This window comes from Anabrus simplex, chromosome 4 (assembly GCF_040414725.1).
Source record: "Anabrus simplex isolate iqAnaSimp1 chromosome 4, ASM4041472v1, whole genome shotgun sequence".
Taxonomy (NCBI): domain Eukaryota; kingdom Metazoa; phylum Arthropoda; class Insecta; order Orthoptera; family Tettigoniidae; genus Anabrus; species Anabrus simplex.
In genome coordinates, this window is record NC_090268.1 from 214,629,435 (window position 1) to 214,649,882 (window position 20,448).

Consider the following 20,448-nt stretch of genomic DNA (forward strand, 5'->3'; position numbering starts at 1 on the left):
TGAAATAACTTTAATGTTAGAAGTAGATATCTTGAGTTACCTAGTTGTAATACTTAACTAGCTTACAATGATGAGATATCTATGTAATCTGCGTGCCAATTTTATTGTGTTCAATGTTATCAATTGTTGACAAATATTGTTTTTGCCCATTCTTTACATGAATGTCCAGTTCATGCTTTAAAGTGTAAACATTTTTTTTTTTTTTGATAGTTGCTTTATGTCGCACCGACACAGATAGGTCTTATGGCGACGATGGGACAGGGAAGGGCTAGGAGTGGGAAGGAAGCGGCCGTGGCCTTAATTAAGGTACAGCTCCAGCATTTGCCAGGTGTGAAAATGGGAAACCACGGAAAACCATTTTCAGGGCTGCTGACAGTGGGGTTCGAACCTACTATCTCCCGAATACTGGATACTGGCCGCACTTAAGCGACTGCAGCTATCGAGCTCGGTAAAGTGTAAACAAATCAGATGTCTATATGATTTTGTAGCTTTCTTAGAGTGTTTGTTAGTTATGGGTTCCAGAGAGATGAAAATGGTTGAAACTGCTCTTCAGAATTTACAATTTCATACTGGTAGGTCTTACAGTATTTTTCTGACTCAATTACCGTAGTTATACACTAAGTGGAAACATTCAATATTATCTTTTTAATTTCTTGTAATGTTTGTTAAACTGGATAGTGACCATTGTATTACATATTTTAAAGTAGACAATATGCTAACATGTTTCTTTTCTTGTGTAGGTTCAGTTGGTTCTTAAGTGTCCTGAGAGACAAATGTTCAGTATTTCTGCATCTGTAAAATTTTTTAAGACTTCCTTCCGTAGCTGTCTCTACATGGATCTTTCATACAGTTGTTAAATCACACTACTGTCGCTCTAAGACAGAAAGAAAGTTGCACCATTGCACCATATGTATATTTTTTGACATAATGTTGGCAACAGCACAGGTTTTTGAATGGAACTCCAATGAGTCTAAGCCCCATATTGTACCATATGTATATATCTTAAGTAATATTATATTAGAATAAGGCATTCTTGTTAAATTAGTTTTAGTAATGTTTTACGTACTATCGCTATTAAGCAGGTTCACCAACAGCTGATGATGACCTTTTTACAGGTCGAAACCGGTACTGTTTCAATGTAGATAACTTCAAACATTTGTAATAAAGTATTGATTAGGTGGAAATCTCATTCTTCATACTTGCATTCTTAATTCATCAATACGGACAATGAAGCTGATAGATTATAGTTCCTAAGTCTGTCGCTTAATATCATACTAATGTATACCCTATACACATTAGTGCACACAGAAAATGGTCTTGAAGTGGCTAATGCCTATGTTTACAGGAAGATATTTATAGAGGAGTACAATCTCAGTTTTCATCATACCAAAAAACAAGTGTCGTCAAGGCATGGCCTAGAGTACCCCTGGGATCAATATAAATGAAATTACAGCTGATTATGATCCTCACCTTTTAGGAAAAGGAGAGAAGAAACAAGATAAGGAGCGAGCATATAAGAGAAGGGACTTTTGTAAGCTGTAACTTTGATCTCCAGCAAGTTTGTTGGCTCCAGCTGACCCTATCAACAATGTTTTGTTTTATAAGCAATTACTGAAAACTTTTAAAGTTACAATGTATGGCATAAAATGAAAACAGGGAAGTTATTTCATGTGGTCAGAAGTGGAGAGATAAAAAGGAAGCTGTGAGGTAGCAGGCTGTCTGTACCACTATTTCAAATCTCTTCCTGCAATGGTGAATCACATTTCCTGTTTCACTGATTGTTGTGGACAGAATCTAAACAAATTTGTTGCTGCAATGAGCTTGACTGCTGCTCAGGAAATACCTAGTCTAGGAACTATTGATTTAAAATTGATACTTGTTGGTCATAGGGAAATAGAATACGACTCAATGCGTTCGGCCATCAATACACAGCAATAAACAGCCGGAAAAGTGAACTGGCCTACTGATTGGAAGACTTTTGCCAGAAGCGCAAGAACGAAGCTTGACGAATCTTTTGTTGTTCATGAAGTAACCCATGAGAAGGTTTATCAACTGGAAGTATGATCTGAATCGCCACATGACTACTATTAGGAATGCTTTTTTTTTACTAGTGGATTTACGTCGCACCAACACAGATAGGTCTTATGGCAAGGATGGGATAGGAAAGGCCTAGGAGTTGGAAGGAAGCAGCCATGGCCTTAATTAAGGTACAGCCCCAGCATTTGCGTGGTGTGAAAATGGGAAACCACGGAAAACCATCTTCAGGGCTGCCGACAGTGGGATTCGAACCCACTATTTCCCAGATGCAAGCTCACAGCCACGCGCCCCTAACCGCACGGCACACTCGCCCAGTATTAGGAATGAAGATGCGAACGGAAATCCAGTCGGGTTGCAGAGAAAGTGCTGACTAAACTTCACAAAACAGGATCCATTTGTTATGCAATTTAAAGAACGCTTTGGCGCGGAGTTTAGAGCTCTGGACTGTAAACAGAAAACAAGAAAAATACACAATATCTCACAGTCTGATGCCAAAACTTTGTACACATCAATCCTGCCTATGCCAAATTATAGATACAATGATCTGATGACCCTGTTCAGATCAGTGCCTCTGGCAATAGGACCAGGATACCGAAAATCTACCACACCAAGGAGATCCAAAAGGTTTTGCATCATCATTTGAAGATGCAAGTGAGTGAGTTCTGACAATGACAATAGTTTTATGGTAAAGATGTTTACAGGTGAAAAAGTGAATGATTAAAATATTTCTTGGATATTTCTGAAGATTCGGCATTATAGTGAATGACTGAAACAATTCTTGTATATTTATGAAGATTATATAATTATTTGTAAATAAATATGCTTATGGTAGTTAGCAGTTGACTTAACTCGCCATCTGGATCAGTGCAACAAGTAGATGTCTCTTTTTTTAGTAAAAAGAAAACAATTTTGAAAGGAAAATTTGAACAAACCTCAAAGTACTGACCTTTTCAAACTACATAAGCACATCACTTCAGAATTGTTTCAAAGCATTGTATGCAGTGAAGGATTAAAGTTCTAAGAAATTTCCAAACAGATTTCCTGCAATAATAGCTATTGTTAAGTTGTCTAGTTGTATTGAGGTGACAAAATTATAATCTTTGCCAAGAATGAGGTATTTATAAAAATGTGCATTTTGGTGATATTTATCAAATCTGCAAAACTGAAGAAAGGGGCTTCAACTATATGTTACCGCATTTACTCGTATTAGATCCTGTCGCATATTAGACCCCCCCCACCCCCCTCCGGCTTTTCAAGACAAAGAAAATGAAGAAAAAATTCTGCATACACGACCCTCCAAAGTAATTTGACAATAAAGAACAACGATTCTGCTTCAAAGCGGGTATTAGTCTTATTGCAGCTTTGATGACATAGCACAAATTTGTGAATAGTTTCGTCCGTATGACCCATGCAATGAAAGCACACGTTGAAGTCATGCAGTACATCTGTGTTTTGTATATAAGAAATGTCCGCCTCTATAGCGTAGGCCTACTGCAACTCTGATGACATCGCACAAATACGTGAATAATTTTGTGTCCGACTCGCACACTGCAAGCATGCATCAGTCATGCTACATGTCTGCGTTTTGTAGTTAGGAATGTCTGCCAGCGTAATGGTTAGCACAATTAGCTACCATTCTCGGGAGTACCGTATCGCCAGGGATTTACGAATGGCAGGAAGGTTGATACGCGGTAAAAATGGTACATGTACCTCCCCTTCACTGGGGGCGTGTCTAAAAATGAGCTGCACCACCTCGGGATGAGGAAACGAGTTTACTTTAGTTGAGAAATATTCATGGTTGTTGGTATTAATACAGGGTGGGTGGGAAGTAGCTCCCTAATTTTAAATGCCCATAAGTTTTATAATTGTTGAGATATATTAATGAAAGTTGTTTTGTTTTGTTACGGTATCCCTGAGAATACCCTGACCTGCAGTAGCATCTTCTTCCAGTGAACGAGATGGCAGGAAGGTTGACTTTAAAAGAGCGTGCCCAGGTTGCTTCGCGGTTTGAAGTGTAGCGATCTGTAGCCCTTGCTCAGCGATGGTGGCGGGGTGTTCATGGTCCTCATGCCACACTTGATGCTAAAACCATTAGGAATTGTCACACTAAGCTAATGACAACTGGGTCAGTTGTGGATAAAGCAAGAAGAGGACGATCTTCGGTAGTGATCGCCAGAAAATGTACCGACAGTGAGCAAGTTATTCACTCGCAGTCCTGGTAAATTAACACGCCAGGCAGCTCGTGAGAGTGGAATTAGCAAGCATATGGTGCGTGTTGTGTTAAAGAAGGACCGTGTCTGGAGACCATGGAAGCCCCATTATGTTCAGGAGTTATCATTGGGGACGATTGGCCGGATCTGTTCAAAAACATGACATTCCTGTACGTTTAAGTCGTTTGGTCGACAACGCAGGGGCATATGTGGAATTTTAGTGTGGTACACACATTCTCATGGTCCTGGGAACCGAACACAACTTGTTCCGTGTAAAAATATTTATTTACAATGTTATAAATTACATGGAACTAGTTTCGACCCGCCTAGGGGTCATCATCAGCCATATTAAAGCATACATAAGTATTTTGTCGAATCCTAAAAACATGCTATTTTTAACTGTAATAATCGTATGGATTTTATAATTTATAAAGTGAAGTTTGGTAATGAGATGAGAAATGTTAGTATGGTACAGGTGAGTAGTAAATAATAAAGTACTAGTGGGGTGCTCTTTACTCTCCAGACTTTGTACATACTTGTATATATGTTTATATGTGTTATTTTACATTGTTTCTTTAGTTCGAGGACTACTGACATCCACGAGGTTATATTTTACAACTCTAAGCACCCCACTAGTACTTTGTTCCAAACTTGTTTGTAAATATATATTTATAAACTACTCACCTGTACCATACTAACATTTCTCATCTCATTACCAAACTTCACTTTATAAATTATAAAATCCATACGATTATTACAGTTAAAAATAACGTTTTTAGGATTCGACAAAATACTTATGTATGCTTTAATATGGCTGATGATGACCCCTAGGCGGGTCGAAACTAGTTCCATGTAATTTATAACATTGTAAATACATATTAGTACTGAATAGGTGGAAACCTTACTGTGTTACTATTCATATGTTATTCTCAGTTCAGTACGGACCAACAACATGAAATTCATAACCCTTGATGAAAATATTTGTTAACAAAAAACTTAAGGACATTTAAAACTAGGGAGCTACTTCCCACCCACCCTGTATAGCAGGCCAGATCATTAACAAAGTGATAGTTTAATATCTCTTAACTCGGGCCAATATAGGTCATTTTTGGAAAGAAGTATAAAACGTGACAAAAACTAATCTATGATTTTTGGAGACGCCAAATAAAACCTACTAGGGTATTCGTTAATAACAAAATGGAGACAACGAATGTACAAAATTAAACATTATGATAATAAAACACATTACCACCACACCTGTAAAAATCCATATATGCAGCAACCCTTGTTGTTATTTATTTTTATTCTTTCCGTTGCGGAACTTTTGGCACTATCTGGGCACTTCATAGCATACCCAACCTAACCAATGCGATCTCTCTTATCTCATTTACATCTGTTTAGGTAAATAATGATGCGATAAATGTAGAGAACAAGCATGAAATATACTTAAAAATAATGGTCTGGCTTTCAACAACTGCAGTTATCAAAAGAATGCTTCCAGTCACTATGTATTACATTCGGAAGTACAACTCGTAACATATGCTAGTTATCAGCTGGTAGTTTGGCACGCTTTCTACAGCACGGCTTAATTAGGAAGGAGTGGCTTCTGCTACACATACACCAACTGCACACCTGCCAATTTTCAAAAAGAGAAATCCAGAAGATCCTAAAACGGAGAAATTTTAACAACACGTGCATGCGTCACAAAGTCTTGAGACATAGTGAAAATGGATGGCAAGGGGGGAGAATACAAACAATACTAATACCAAGTCAAATACATGTTATGATCACTCCTGAAATTAAATACTTACACAATGATCTTGATGAGTGCTCATCTGTTTTCACTTGACACTGGGAACAGTTCACACAGTACACAAACAGCGTTTTTCTGCACTTTAAAACTTGCGGCTCACAATATGAATGTCACCGTCAAAATTAAACTAAACATGCACACTTATTTACAAAATTCTGTCAAGTTCACAGTATGTAGGCCACCCATCACAGGTGGAGAGGACAGATGGAGATGAGTTGCTTTCTTTGCTTTCTTCAGAAATTCTGGTGGACAACTACTCGAGTAACATGGACCAGTATGTCTGGTTTTCAAAACAGAAATAGAATCCAGAATTTAATTTCACATTGAGGACCTAAACTGATTTTGGTTCTTTTTCACCAAGCTGAACACACTTTTACACTCAGCACTGCTGTGCGGTAGAGTCAGAACAGAAAGCATTAACCTGGATATCCTATCATACTCAGAACACCATCAGCTCCACGAATGTTCATCAAGCAAGCCTATTTGGTGTCATCTGTCAGATTCTCACTCTCAACAGTAGCACAGTCATCAATCTGAAGAGCTACAAATTGGTTCTGAAGCACATTCATGGCGTCCTCAACCAACTCACTGTTCTACCTCGGCAGTAATGATGGAAATCTTTCTATATAGAATTGTACAGAAGAAAACTGGGCATCTTCAATTTTTGAAACATCTGTAACCTTTGCATGTTTCAGAACTTCATCACTGAGAGGGAACTTGTTAACAATATAATCACATGCTGTGCAGAAGTAACCCCTGGCAGATTTTAAAAAAAAAGTTGATATATCTCTATCATTAAGTTTCTTCACCAAGTTCATTGTCTCAATGCCAATGACTAGCTCATCATTGTCTCTCTGATTCTCAATATGGAACTTTTAATAAAAGGAATTTTTGATCACTTTTGGTTTAACAAATCTGGAAAGCAGCTGCTTTAACAGGTTCAACATCAATTCTAGTAGGTTATGAATGTGAGGGGAAGTACTCTGAAGTGTAGAACTGATATTCTCAAATAAAGGAATGACAGCATACAGGAAGACACAGTACTTCGTTTCCTTGTTGTGAAACTCTTGAAATTTCTTAAGGCGTTTCTTCCTCTTACAACTCTTTTCTAAATAATAGAAGATGTCGACTAACAGTTCATCAACTTTAAAAGACCAACTGCTTGCACCTTTCTCAGCAGCCAAGTTAATCAAATGACATGAAGAACCCAGTATGAAGACAGATGACTGCGCTTCCCTTAAAATAGCAGCAACTCCATTCTTATTTCCAATCATGACTGGAGCACTGTCGGAACAGAACACTACACAATTTCGAATTGGTATTGTGTAACACTCTCACTGTGAAATTACCGATATTACGTCCCATTGAATCACCCACTAAGGCTGGGACAGAAAACACTGAGCTATCTTTTCCTGCTTTGCCATAAAACAGGCAACGACATTAAGGTAAAGCTTAGCATTACTATTATTGCTCCCATCGGCAGTTAAAGAAAATGGTTCACGTTGCATGTAACCAACGAGTTCACTTCTTGAATCCATAGCCATTTCTTTCAAACTGTGGGTGGTTTTCGTACGACCACAGCCATATTTTTTTTGCAATTTCTGAACCTGGAAACATTTTCCTAAACAGAGCACCAGCTAACAGGATATTATGTTCAATTAAAAATGAAGTGAACAAGCATTCTGCTCTTACTATATCAAGGTCAGATCCAGAAGAGGTAAAAAAAACAAATTAATTTTCTGACTTCCATCCTTAAATTTTGTACTGGAGACATGTTTAACAGATGTAATATGATTTACTAATTCTGTTCTTCCTCCGTGAGAAATGTTTATATCATACGAGCACATGGAAAAGAATGCGAATGTTTTGCCTTCCCGTGATCGTATAAAACGAGGAAATTCAGCAGAATGTGCCTCCCTAAAAAGATTTCTTAGTTGAACTCATTACGAACATCACTAAAAATACTAATTCGCTTACGAATTCGGCACACAATTCCAGAAGTCTCAGAACTACCGCCAATGTTACTCACAACCACACACAAACAAAGACTTTCAGCTGCTACAAAGCACAACGCAGTTACTAAAGTTGTTATATATAAATTCACAGCCCACTACTTTTCACTGACTTCTTTCCTTCAAAATCACAGCATGCTACTTGTTTGGGAACATCTCAGTGAATGAAGTAGCAGTCGAGGTCGAACAGGTGACAAAAGCACGGTGATAATCAATAATGTGTATCGATACATTTACCAGCCGAATTTCAAACACTGCATCTCGTATTACCAACTACTATCGAAGGTAAAACAAATCCGATTTAACCGCAGAAAGCGAAAACAAGCGCAGATATTCAAAATCCGTACAATAACGTTCATCTGTACAACCATGAAACACACTCAAAATCCGTACATATTTGGCATGTATGCAACTGGAAATATCAGAGACCATCTCCAGAAACCATTTGGAAATAGATTCGCACTGTTTGGACTCTATAGTCAGGAATGAAACTATTTTTAAAAGGTTCAAAGAGACAGGATCTCGAATTCTCTCGCATGCAGTGCACGGCTGACGAGACGGCAGTAAAGATGACGTCACTTGGCATGACAACACGCCGGTAGCAGGGAAGTTGGCGGTGCAAGACAATAATTCAAATGAAAGCAGTGATCAGGTTTACTGTGTGGTAGGCCTACTGCTCAACTGACAAGAGACAAATGATTGGCCATTAAATTATTTTGTATCAATATTGCATACTACAGTATGTCCCTTTTCTCTACAGGGTTGAGTATAAAGTGAGAAGAATATTTGCAGCGAGTTTTGACGACCGCATGCCCTTCCTGACGTCAACCTCATCAGAGGAATTAATGAGATGAAACGAATGACGTGGTATGAAACTAAAACTGATTATATTTACTTTGTATGTAGGCCTAAAAGTCGTGTTTATTTAAAAATTCTACCTTCCAACAAAAATAGCCAGTATAGCTCAAATACATTCATAAGTTTGTTAAAGAATAGTGTAGAATGTTAACATGCACAATTTATGGCTCTTTATAGCCTAGAAGTAATGTGTTCACTGCACAAAATTTGAGGTTATCACATACTGTACCGGTTACGACCTGTACATGCATATTTTTTTGAGAGTTAATCGTATTTTATCACCACGCGTATTACTCCGTGTAAGCCTGGTTTGTTTACATTCAGCAGGACGAGCAAGCAAGCTGAGAACAGCTGTATGCGTGACGTAGCCGCAGGGGCTAGTTAGATCACCCGCCTGTCATGCCACGTGCAGCTACCCTGAACTCGTATGTTCCAGATTCCAGCGTCACACCTTCCGAAACATTCGATGGAGAAAAAATTTAAAACTCGTATAATAATTGGGGTAGCGACTTGATCAACATGTCATTTTAAAGGGAATTACATAAATGTCGCAATGCTTGAATTTCAAGAAAATCCGTCGAGAGATTCAGGAGATAACCAGCTTCACGGCATATGTGACGTAATGTCCCCAAACCAAATATAAGGAGGGCTCAATATAGCCTGATATCTCAGTCAGTCAGTGACAGTCGAGTAGTCAAAGTGGCCCTACTCGCTGCCATTATCGTCGGAAGCTATCTTCGTGTGGTTATAGTATCACTGAGGAACTCTGAATTTTTCTAAGTCTTTATAAATGGGACTTGCAATATTTACGTGTGTTGAGGAACTCTGAATTTTTCTAAGTATTCACGAGTGTTGAGGAACTCTGAATTTTTCTATGTCTGTATAAATAAGACTTGTAATATTTACCAGTGTTGGACTTTAACTTTTCGCCAGTGATTATTCAAAGACTTGTCATATTTACCAGTGTTGGACTTTAACTTTTCGCCAGTGATTATTCAAAGACTTGTAATATTCACGAGTGATGAACTCTAAATTTATTCGAAGTTTCCATGAGCATAGACTTGTGATGTTTGGCAGTGATTACTTGAAGACTTGTAATTTTTTCATTGATGAACTATAACATTATTGAAAGTCTCCATGACCACGGACTTGTCACTTCCATGAGTGTTAAAAGGTGGATTCTTGAAAGTCTTTATGAACTTTGTCTTGTGATGTTACTAGTGGTGAGAAAACTCATTACTCAAGGATTTCATGAACTTTTATTTATTCTGCGAGTGACGAAGAGCACATTTTCGGAGTTTGCATTGATTCTATCAGCCTCACTGAACTTGGGTAATGTGACTACCCTCAACATCGTCAGGAACCAGCGGAGGTCATCACGAGCATAGGGAACTTGAGGCGTATTCCGTGCAGCCAAGCTGGATGGTCCGTCCGCATCTTGATGGAGTACTTGGGCATCTTCTGGAACGTGTTCCAGCTGGTGCGGCCTGGTGAGCTGGAGACCCGGGCCATTTAAAGGACAATGTGGAAGACAACCCCTATCTACCATGAGGTGATGTGCAATTTAACATGCATTATATGAATAAACTCTTATCAAATCAGATTCAAATTTTTCTTGTAGATAGGACCCTGCCTCCTGTACCAAGCCCTAGCTATTATTCATCCAGTTTAGCCCTGAGAACTATTCCATGCTTGCGTTGAAAATAAATCTTAAAGTCGGGCTCTTTTACTGGTACAATACTGGACCCCCCTTTACATTTTTTGGCTGTAGAAGTGGGAGAAAAGAGGGTCTAATAAGCAAGTAAATACAGTATTTGAAAAAAAATTGGGTCAAGGAACCTAACAAAGTAGGTATTAACCCCCAGGTGATGATAAAGAATTCTGTGGCATCACCACTCACATAATTCACCAACAAAAAATGAAAAAAAAAGAAATGTAGCTTTTATTATAGTTGTACAGTGCTAGTCCTTTCTAACTCATAGTTAATACAGTCTTCATCATGACAATGGAATCTAAATAGGAAGGCAAAAATTGAAGAACACTATATCACAAAACTTACACTCATGTTAGGTTTCCATCCAGCCTCGAACACTGCCATGGCAGCCAACGATCCAGAACCCATTGTAACAAATGGTAATTTGTCAGTAGAACCATGAGGATAAATACTGTATAGGTGAGGGCCTCTAGTGTCCACACCACCCAAAACCAAAGCTGCACCAATGAAACCCTGGAATGCACACACAAATTATTAAGCTAAAGGAGGGTACTGCAGAGAAAACAAAAATATTTATTTCCATAAAGGTGTCGCTAATCACTACAGATGTTCGTAACTTTTACGACTGTCATTTCTTCAATGTTGTGTGTGAAGTGCTGGAGGCACACAAGCGCTATCAACTACTCAGTACCTCACAGCCTTTGAGAGTCAATGTAGTACCAAGAGAAAAGTTAATTGACCGCTCAGAAAATAGCGGCAGCATCTTTTGAAAGTCATCACCTTTACGAACATTTGTAACTGTGACACATGTGATGAATGAAATTAGTTATGCTTATGCTATATAATTATTTTTAACTAGATCCAAGTTTTGTTGTCCAAAATAACACCAAGATTGAAAAATTCAGTCTATTAATTTATCGAGTTTTATTTAAAATGTGGCAGGCCAATAAGTTTACCTTGGTTGACGCAACATTAGTACCGTGGCTCACGCCTTGCATCGCAACCATCTAGATGCGGTATGACTGTCGTTTATTTCTCACGGACAACGCTGCCAACCTATCTACTTAGAATCTAGGGACAAGGAGATTGGTGTACGTTGTTAGGTGCAGCAAAGACAGGTTGCAGGTACTAAATGACCTTTTCTTGCTCTGCAGACAGTATGCAGGCATGAGAAAAGGCCTGTAGAAGGGAGTGGTGGTGGTGGTTTTTGTTTTAAGAGGGAGTAAAACTAGGTAATCATCCTTTCTCAACAAATTAAGTGGAAAAGAAATTTAAAATAAAACAAAATTTGTTGCATTAAAGAAAGTTCCATATAAAAATGATGTTATTTTTTATTCTACACTGTTTCATTTACTGGTTATATATACTTGTAGCTTTCATTCTGCGCGGGTTGGTAACAAAATGTAATTCTCATCACTGCTGGGAATATCATCATAACCAGTTATGTGTCAGTAAATGGTAATGCTAATAGCTATTCTAGCAATGAATTGCATGTGCTACTCTTTATTAGGTTATAAAAGTAAATGTACGCCTGGGGGCGGAATGGCAGGTCCCTGGACATCACACTGAACACATCTCTCCTCTGAACAGGATTTAATGTAAAATATGCACGATTTCTACTTCCATATATCCATATAATGTTATAAAGCCTGTGTGAACCATAGTACATTTTTACTTAAAATATATAATTTACTGAATGCAAATGTCCCAAAGCTTGACGCTTGTTGTTTAAAGGGGCCTAACACCTCAGGTCATTGGCCCTCCCAAAGCTTGGAGAAAATAATAATATCACTGCATGTCACAATACTAAACGTAGAAAAAAAATCACATACTGCAGTCATTCTAAGTATCTTAAAGATATAACTTCCTTCAATGCACAGGAGAAAGAAGCTCTGAAATACGAAGCTAAACCAATGGAAACAGCTTTTCACCTCTACAAACCCATTTATCAGTCCACATCGATCCCCTGACAGGCCACGTACCATCGCTACACCACAGCAGACCCGTGAAGCCTTATATGCTGCTGAATGCTTGGTCCTCACTCCCCATGGCGAGACAGAGAGGGTGCAAATGACACAGAGAGTAAATTTCTAAGGAAGATACTCAACCAACATAAAAATTCTGAGGGCGAATATCATCTGAGGTCAAATGCAGTGCTGTACTGTAAATTTCAAAGGCTCTCACTTGTTAAGGGAAATTGCAGTCTTATGTTTTACAGTCAACTGTCTTGAATGACTTAACACCAGAATATCTTGAAGAATTCTTGGTCTTCTCTCAACGTGGAAATGTACCACTGCACGGGTAACTGCAGTGAAGGTGAATCTCTCTGGTGTCTGAGACACTCGTTCAACAAAGGAGCAAGTTCAGGACGTGTGTACATCATCATCATCATCACCACCACATAACAAGAATAATAACAATAACAACAATAATAATAATAATAATAATAATAATAATAATAATAATGCTCTCTGGAGACACTGGGGGAGGTCTTTCAAGTTGACGCCAGTGGCCAACTTGTGTGTTGGTCTGTCAGAATGTGGCCCTACCAAAAGGTGGCATCTGATGTTGTAGACTACACAAACACTCAATCCCCAAGCCAGAGGAGATAACCTATGAGGTTTAAATTCTCTGATCCGGCCAGAAATCAAACCAGGACCCTTTGAGCCAAAGACCAACATGCTAACAAGTTAGCTTTGGAACCAGACAGCTTGGAGAAAAAGAACTAAAAGAAGAGAAATATGAGAACAATATTCACGTCTTGGCAACTGTCAAAGTTGGTGTTATGCCTACAGGCAGCAAGAGTGAAGAGGAAGAAATTACAATCATTTATCCCAACTCTCCAGATTCCAGAGAAGAAAAGAGATGATTGTTTCTTTGACATCATCATTGCCTGTTGAAATTCAGACAATTCATTCAATTTTGTGGAAGATAAGAACTATGTTCTTCAATTTCTTTTTCTAGTGTCATCAGTATTTCCAAGAAAGAAGATAGCTTTCACACCTCAGAGAAACATTCCATCTTATCCCGGTCAGGAAGGCCTCCATGCCATTTGAGACATTTTCCCTATTTGTCACAGCTAACATGTTGCAATCTATAGACTATAATTTTCCGTAATTTCTGTCTGTATGTATGTATACGAATCACAAGTAAACGGCTGAAGAGGATTTAATGAAAATCGATATGCAAAGTCGGGGAATAAGTCGCTACAATCTAGGCCATAAATAATTTTATCCACGCTGACTGAAATAGTGGTTTAGGGGAAGGCCTAAAATTTAATTCTCAAATATTTGTTATTAGTGGTTGTATCTTAATGAAAATCGGTATACAAAGTCAGAAAATAAGTCGCTAAAATCTAGGCCATAAATAATTGTATTAATAATACGTTTATTGCACCAAATGGCCAAAGCGAAACTTACATACTGTATATAAGTAGATGTTACAAATTACAATTTCAGTTGGATAATTGTCAGTCTGCACAGTATTAACTCTCTTCTGAGCAGATTTTCTTAAGTGGCATATGCCGGTTCTCACAAAATTGCACGTGGTATCGATCGCATAACTTGCCACACAAGGAACAACTACAGTCTTCTCATGGAATTGATTCGTGAAACAGACTTTGAAGTGAAAGCTGTGGATCGCGAACCTTGTCACAAGGTGCCTCAGCTCATAGTTCGCCTCTTTTCAGTCATCTGTAATCATCGCGTCTGTGCTGTAGAAGTCAATCCAGATGTCTTTCTTTTTCCCTTGGTGTTCAGAGACTTCGTAAGCTGGCGTGGATGGCAGTCCAAGCTGTAGGCGAAGATCTTCCAAAAGCATCATTTCGCTGCACAACTCGTAGATCAATCTGGATGGGGAAAATTTGGAGACGCCGAGGACTCTCTTCATACACATGGCCTTAACGTTTTCGATGTCCTTCAAGTTTGCTTTTGTGAGGCATTCCCAGATTAACTGTAACCCATACATAGCTACAGGTATGACCTTAAATTTAAATAATTGTATTCACGCTGAGTGAAATGGTATAGTTTAGGGGAAGGCCTAAATTTTAATTCTCAAATATTTATGTTATTAGTGGTCGTATCTTAATGAAAATCGGTAGATAGGGCCAGGGAGTAAGTCGCTACAATCTAGGCTATAAATAATTGTATTCACGCTGAAAAAATTTGTAGTTTAGGGGAAGGACAAAAATTTAATTCTGAAATATTTATGTTATTAGTGGCCGTATCTTAATTAAAATCGGTACGAACTGTCGGGAAATAAGTAGCTATAATCTAGGCCATAAATAATTGTATTAATGCTGAGTGAAATGGTAGTTTAGAGGAAGGCCTCAAATTTAATTCTCAAACATTTCTTATTAGTGGTCGTATCGACAAATACTACATAATTGAAGTTATGTTATTTTTGATCATTTATGTCTTATACATTGTTACTGTACCGGCTATGATCACAGAGATATTCATGAATTTGAATTTTCGTTACTAAGTCCATATCAGCGCCGAATCATGAGAAAATGGGTAAACAGAAATTAATGAAAATCGATACGAAAAAGTTGGAGGATAAAGAACTACAGCCTACGTTGTAAATAATTTTATAAGACGCCCTAATATCACAGAGTAGAAAAAAAACTAAATGTAAAGGCCTACAACATAGAAAGCTCATAAAACTGATCAACAATAACATTACATTTATCATTGTTTGTTGTGATGTGCTTTGTGTTGTAATGGTTTCGACTCACCTTCGCCGCATTCATCATGTTTGACATCCACACTCGGCTACTGCTACGCAACTCCTATCAGTTGTTTTCTCACCTGCAACTTGGATGACGTCATCGAGCCAACGATTCTACACTCCTCAAGCATATTCTCGGCGTTTCTAGTGCCGTGTGACACGCCTTCCCCTGTACCTCCCCTCTCCAACTCGCCCTACATAAACTGCACACCATAACTGCCTCGGAGAGACATTCTTCGGCTGTTGGAGAGAGGGCAATATATTTATGCTACGCTCATGTATATTGTCTCATCTCTATGGGACTTAATTTCTGACTATGAGGTACTGTATTCTGAACTCTGCTTTACTTTCTTTCAAGTGTTTTACTCGATTATGTATCGATTCTGGACATTAACTCCTTTATTCTGAAATAACTTTTTTTATTTATTTAAGTGGTTACAAACTTTCTGAGTGTCGATACTTTCTGGTGCTTCAAATTACTCTGTATCCTACTGCTGTTTAAATGGCCTGCCCCTGGACTTTGTTCAGTTCTTCTTACTGGGCAAATATGCACTGATCTTACACTCAGTGTATTTGGAACTATATTTGGAAATTGCATTCTACTTTCTAAGACAGGTCTATTATTTCTGAATGCCCGGATTTGTAATTTTGTGTTGCTCTCCTTTAATTCATTTCCCTACTTTATGGTCTTTCCTACCCTTCCTATTCTCTTTCGTATTTTGTTCAGTTGGTTGGGAATCACTTGTTCTGTTCGTAGTGGTTTTTGTGAAAATGCTGTTCTGATGTAATCAATAAATTGTGCCCTTTTTGTAAACTATGTTCTACTCATTGACTTTCTTGGTGCCATGCCATTTTCTACCCTTTGTGTTTTACGTTTTCAATACACTCATTGTTGTTTATATGACGTCAATTCTGATTTTTCTCCTAGCATCCTTGTAAACTTCCTCCCTGTATACACATTGCTATTTCCCCACTGGTACCATCCACGGATTACGTCTGAATTGCCCAGCTCTTGTACTGTGTTGCTTCCACGATCCCTTATTTATCTTTCGTAAATTGTGATGATGATGATGATGATGATAATAATAATAATAATATGGCTTCGCCGTAATGAAAAAGTTCCCGCCACAGTGTCTTCTATTGCCACTCATCTCCAATAGTTATAATTACCGCTGCATACAGAGTATTTTTTTTAAATTTGCTTTACGTCGCACAGATAGGTCTTATGGCGGCGATGGAATAGGAAAAGGCTAGGAGTGTGAAGGAAGCGGCCTTGCCCTTAATTAAGGTACAACCCCCAGTATTTGCCTGGTGTTGAAAATGAGAAACCACGGAATACCATCTCCAGGGCTGCCGATAGTGGGGTTTGATTCCACTATCTCCCGGATGCTGCGCAACCCTAACTACATGGCCAACTCGCTCGGTCGTACTGAGTGTAACAACCTGCCTAAATATTGGCGGGAAGTAACTGGGGAGTTAGGTAACTTTCTTCTTTAGCATGCCATTCCTCTGGTTCATAAATTTTCTGATACTACTGGTACGTAACACACTGACTCATCACAGCATTCCAGCTATTTAATCCCTACTCTGAGGCACTGATTGGAATAAGTAGTGAGCATATTTAACGGAATAATGGCAGAGGAGTGTTCATGGCTGTCTGCGGCCTGGTCATTCCAGTACCGTAGTATTGTATTACAAGTGATAAATCTCATTGTAGACCGTATTAGACATCACATTATGAACATTAAAATAAGAATAATAAATTACACCACCTTTCCAATACTTATCTTTCCTTATATTTAGGATATAAACATTACAACTGGTGTTGTAAGTTGGGACATGTTTTGCTTAACAGAATGAGATTTAATTAGTTAACCACTCTAATTACCTTCTCCATTCCAATGAATATAATAATCACTTTTATGTATGAACATTGTTATTGACTGACTGATAGCAATGATATCCTATAGGATTTTATTTACTTCACTACCAGCTCAATCAATCAATCAATCAATCAATCAATCAATCAATCAATCAATCAATACTGATCTGCATTAAGGGCAGTCGCCCAGATGGCAGATTCCCTATCTGTTGTTATCCTAGCCTTTTCTTGAATGATCGCAAAGAAATTGGAAAATTATTGAACATCTCCCTTGGTAAGTTATTCCAATCCGTAACTCCTCTTCCTATAAACGAATATTTGCCCCAATTTGTCCTCTTGAATTCCAACTTTATCTTCATATTGTGATCTTTCCTACTTTTTAAAGACACCACTCAAACTTATTTGTCTACTGATGTCCTCCCACGCCATCTCTCCACTGACAGCTTGGAACATACCACTTAAAGTCAAAGAAATATTAATGTTTATTTATTCCACCTATTCAATACATAAAAAGTGATTTTAAATTATAGGGACATGTTTTGCCCTTTATTTAAGGGCATCTTCAGCCTAAATCTCAATCTGAAAGATAAAAAATCAGGATCCTGATTGTTCTTAATTGTGGTTGATGTTTTTAAAAATAAATTATAAAAAAATGTGAGGATGATGTAGAAAATAGTTAAGATATTCTTAAAAATAAAGTCTGAGTTCTATTTTCTAGAATTATAGCCACCCATTCAGTCACTCTTTTTTCTAGTCCAATAGCACTCATTTTTGCCAGTAGTCTTCCCTAATCTACCCTCTATGTTGTACTCTATGTTTTTAACCTTTGTCAACACGATTGTGAATTTTTCTCTTAGCCATGACTAATATTGTTATATGTTTTTCACACTAGTTTTAAGCCTATTTGATTTTCTAGAATGTAAATGTTGAATCTTAGGGTACCATATATTTTAAGGACACTAGGTTCTAGGCCCTGACCTTACTTTAGAAGAAGACTACAGATTTATCTCTTCACACGAGATTTACAACAATCTAACCACTTTATATGTTATTATAAACCCCACTTAAAGTATCCAGCATTTCCCTCGCCCCTACAGCATAATTTGAGGGAGCGGCAGAAACGTCTCATTACTAGCTTTAAAATGTATTTAAACTCCACTTGGAGTAATCAGCAACATTCTTCATCATTATTCTGACGTTTGAACTGTTTAGGATCCAAACTTATCTCTAACGCCCTCAACTAACACAAGGCGCCGCTTTACAAGATTCAACGTAGTAATTTGCCTTCTTATAGAACTGCCCCTACAGCATAATTTAAGTGAGCAGCAGAAACGTCTCATTACTAGCTTGAAATTGTATTTAAACTCCACTTGGAGTAATCAGCGACATTCTTAATCATTATTCTGACGTTTGAACTGTTTAGGGTCCAAACTTTTCTCTAACACCCTCAACCAACACAGGGCGCCGCTTTACAAGATTCAACGTAGCAATTTGCGTTCTTATAGAACTACCAATATGCAACTTGTTACCACATTTTTAGACAAGGACATTCAATAAAGTGTATAAATTACGTCTATTTGATTGTAAGACTTTATTTTTAAGAATATCTGAACTATTTTCTACATTTATTTTTTAAAAATCAACCACAATTAAGAACAATCAGGATCCTGATTTTTTATCTTTCAGATTGAGATTAAGGCTGAAGATGCCCTTAAATAAAGGGCAAAACATGTCCCTATAATTTAAAATCACTTTTTATGTATTGAATAGGTGGAATAAATAAACATTAATATTTCTTTGACTTTATTGTACAATTCAATACGAACCAAAATGTGAGAATTATAACATGTAACATACCACTTAATTGAGCAGCTCGTCTCCTTTCTCCCAAGACTTCCCAGCCCAAGCTTTGCAACATTTTTGTAACGCTACTCTTTTGTTGGAAATCACCCAGAACAAATCAAGCTGCTTTTCTTTGGATTTTTACCAGTTCTTGGATCAAGTAATCCTGTTGAGGGTCCCACACACTGGAACCATACTCTAGTTGCGGTCTTACCAGAGACTAACATGCCCTCTCCTTTACATCCTTACTACAACCCCTAAATACCCTCATAACCATGTGCAGAGATACCGGTATGTACCCTTTATTAACAATCATATTTATGTGATTACCCCAATGAAGGTCTTTTCTTATATTAACACCTAGGTACTTACAATGATCCCCAAAAGGAACTTTCACCCCATCAATGCAGTAATTAAAACTGAGAGGACTTTTCCTATTTGTGAAAATGACAACCTGACTTTTAACCCCTTTTATCATCATACCATTGCCCACCGTCCATCTCACAACACTATCGAGGTCACCTTGCAGCCGCTCGCAATCTTGTAACTTATTACTCTGTACATAATAACATCACCTGCAAACAGCCTTTGATTCCACTTCTTTACACATATCATTGATATATATAAGAAAACAAAGGTCCAATAATACTGCCTTGAGGAATTCCCCTCTTAATTATTACAGGGTCAGATAAAGCTTTGCCTATTCTAATTCTCTGAGTTCTGTTTTCCAGAATTATAACCACCCATTCAATCACTCTTTTTTTCTAGTCCAATAGCACTCATTTTTGCCAGTAGTCTTCCATGATCTACCCTCTATGTCGTACTCTATGTTTTTAACCTTTGTCAACACGATTGTGAATTTTTCTCTTAGCCATAACTAATATTGTTATATGTTTTTCACACTAGTTTTAAGCCTATTTGATTTTCTAGAATGTTAATGTTGAATCTTAGGGTACCATATATTTTAAGGACACTAGGTTCTGGGCCCTGACCTAACTTTAGGCTAAGATTTCGGCTCAAGAGGCTTACGACAGTTAAGCAAAACATGTCCCAACTTACAACACCAGTTGTAGTGTTTATATCCTACATATAAGGAAAGATAAGTATTAGAAAGGTGGTGTAATTTATTATTCTTATTTTAATGTTCATAACCATAGTACTGTTCTTTAACAGCGAGAAAATGTGCGGTTTTTCATTTGATTGAGTATTTTATATGATAACACTGCTTTTAATCGCTGCATTTCTACTGACGTTTTTGTAATAACCTAGGTTGACTTCAGTTTGGCAAACCACAAAGTTAGTCTTTCTGAGAATCCTGTAGTGAAGCACGGGTACATCAGCTAGTAATCATA

At 37.8% G+C, this 20,448-nt stretch overlaps 1 protein-coding gene across 1 annotated transcript in view; it reads right to left on the reverse strand.

The window, feature by feature from the left end:
- The window catches only part of Prosbeta2 (Proteasome beta2 subunit), a 79,735-nt gene that overhangs the window by 35,517 nt on the left and 23,770 nt on the right, over positions 1-20,448 (reverse strand). The window contains exon 3 of the mRNA XM_067146381.2: positions 10,990-11,157. Within this exon, the coding sequence (XP_067002482.1) occupies positions 10,990-11,157 (168 nt within the window). The remainder of the gene's footprint in view (positions 1-10,989; positions 11,158-20,448) is intronic.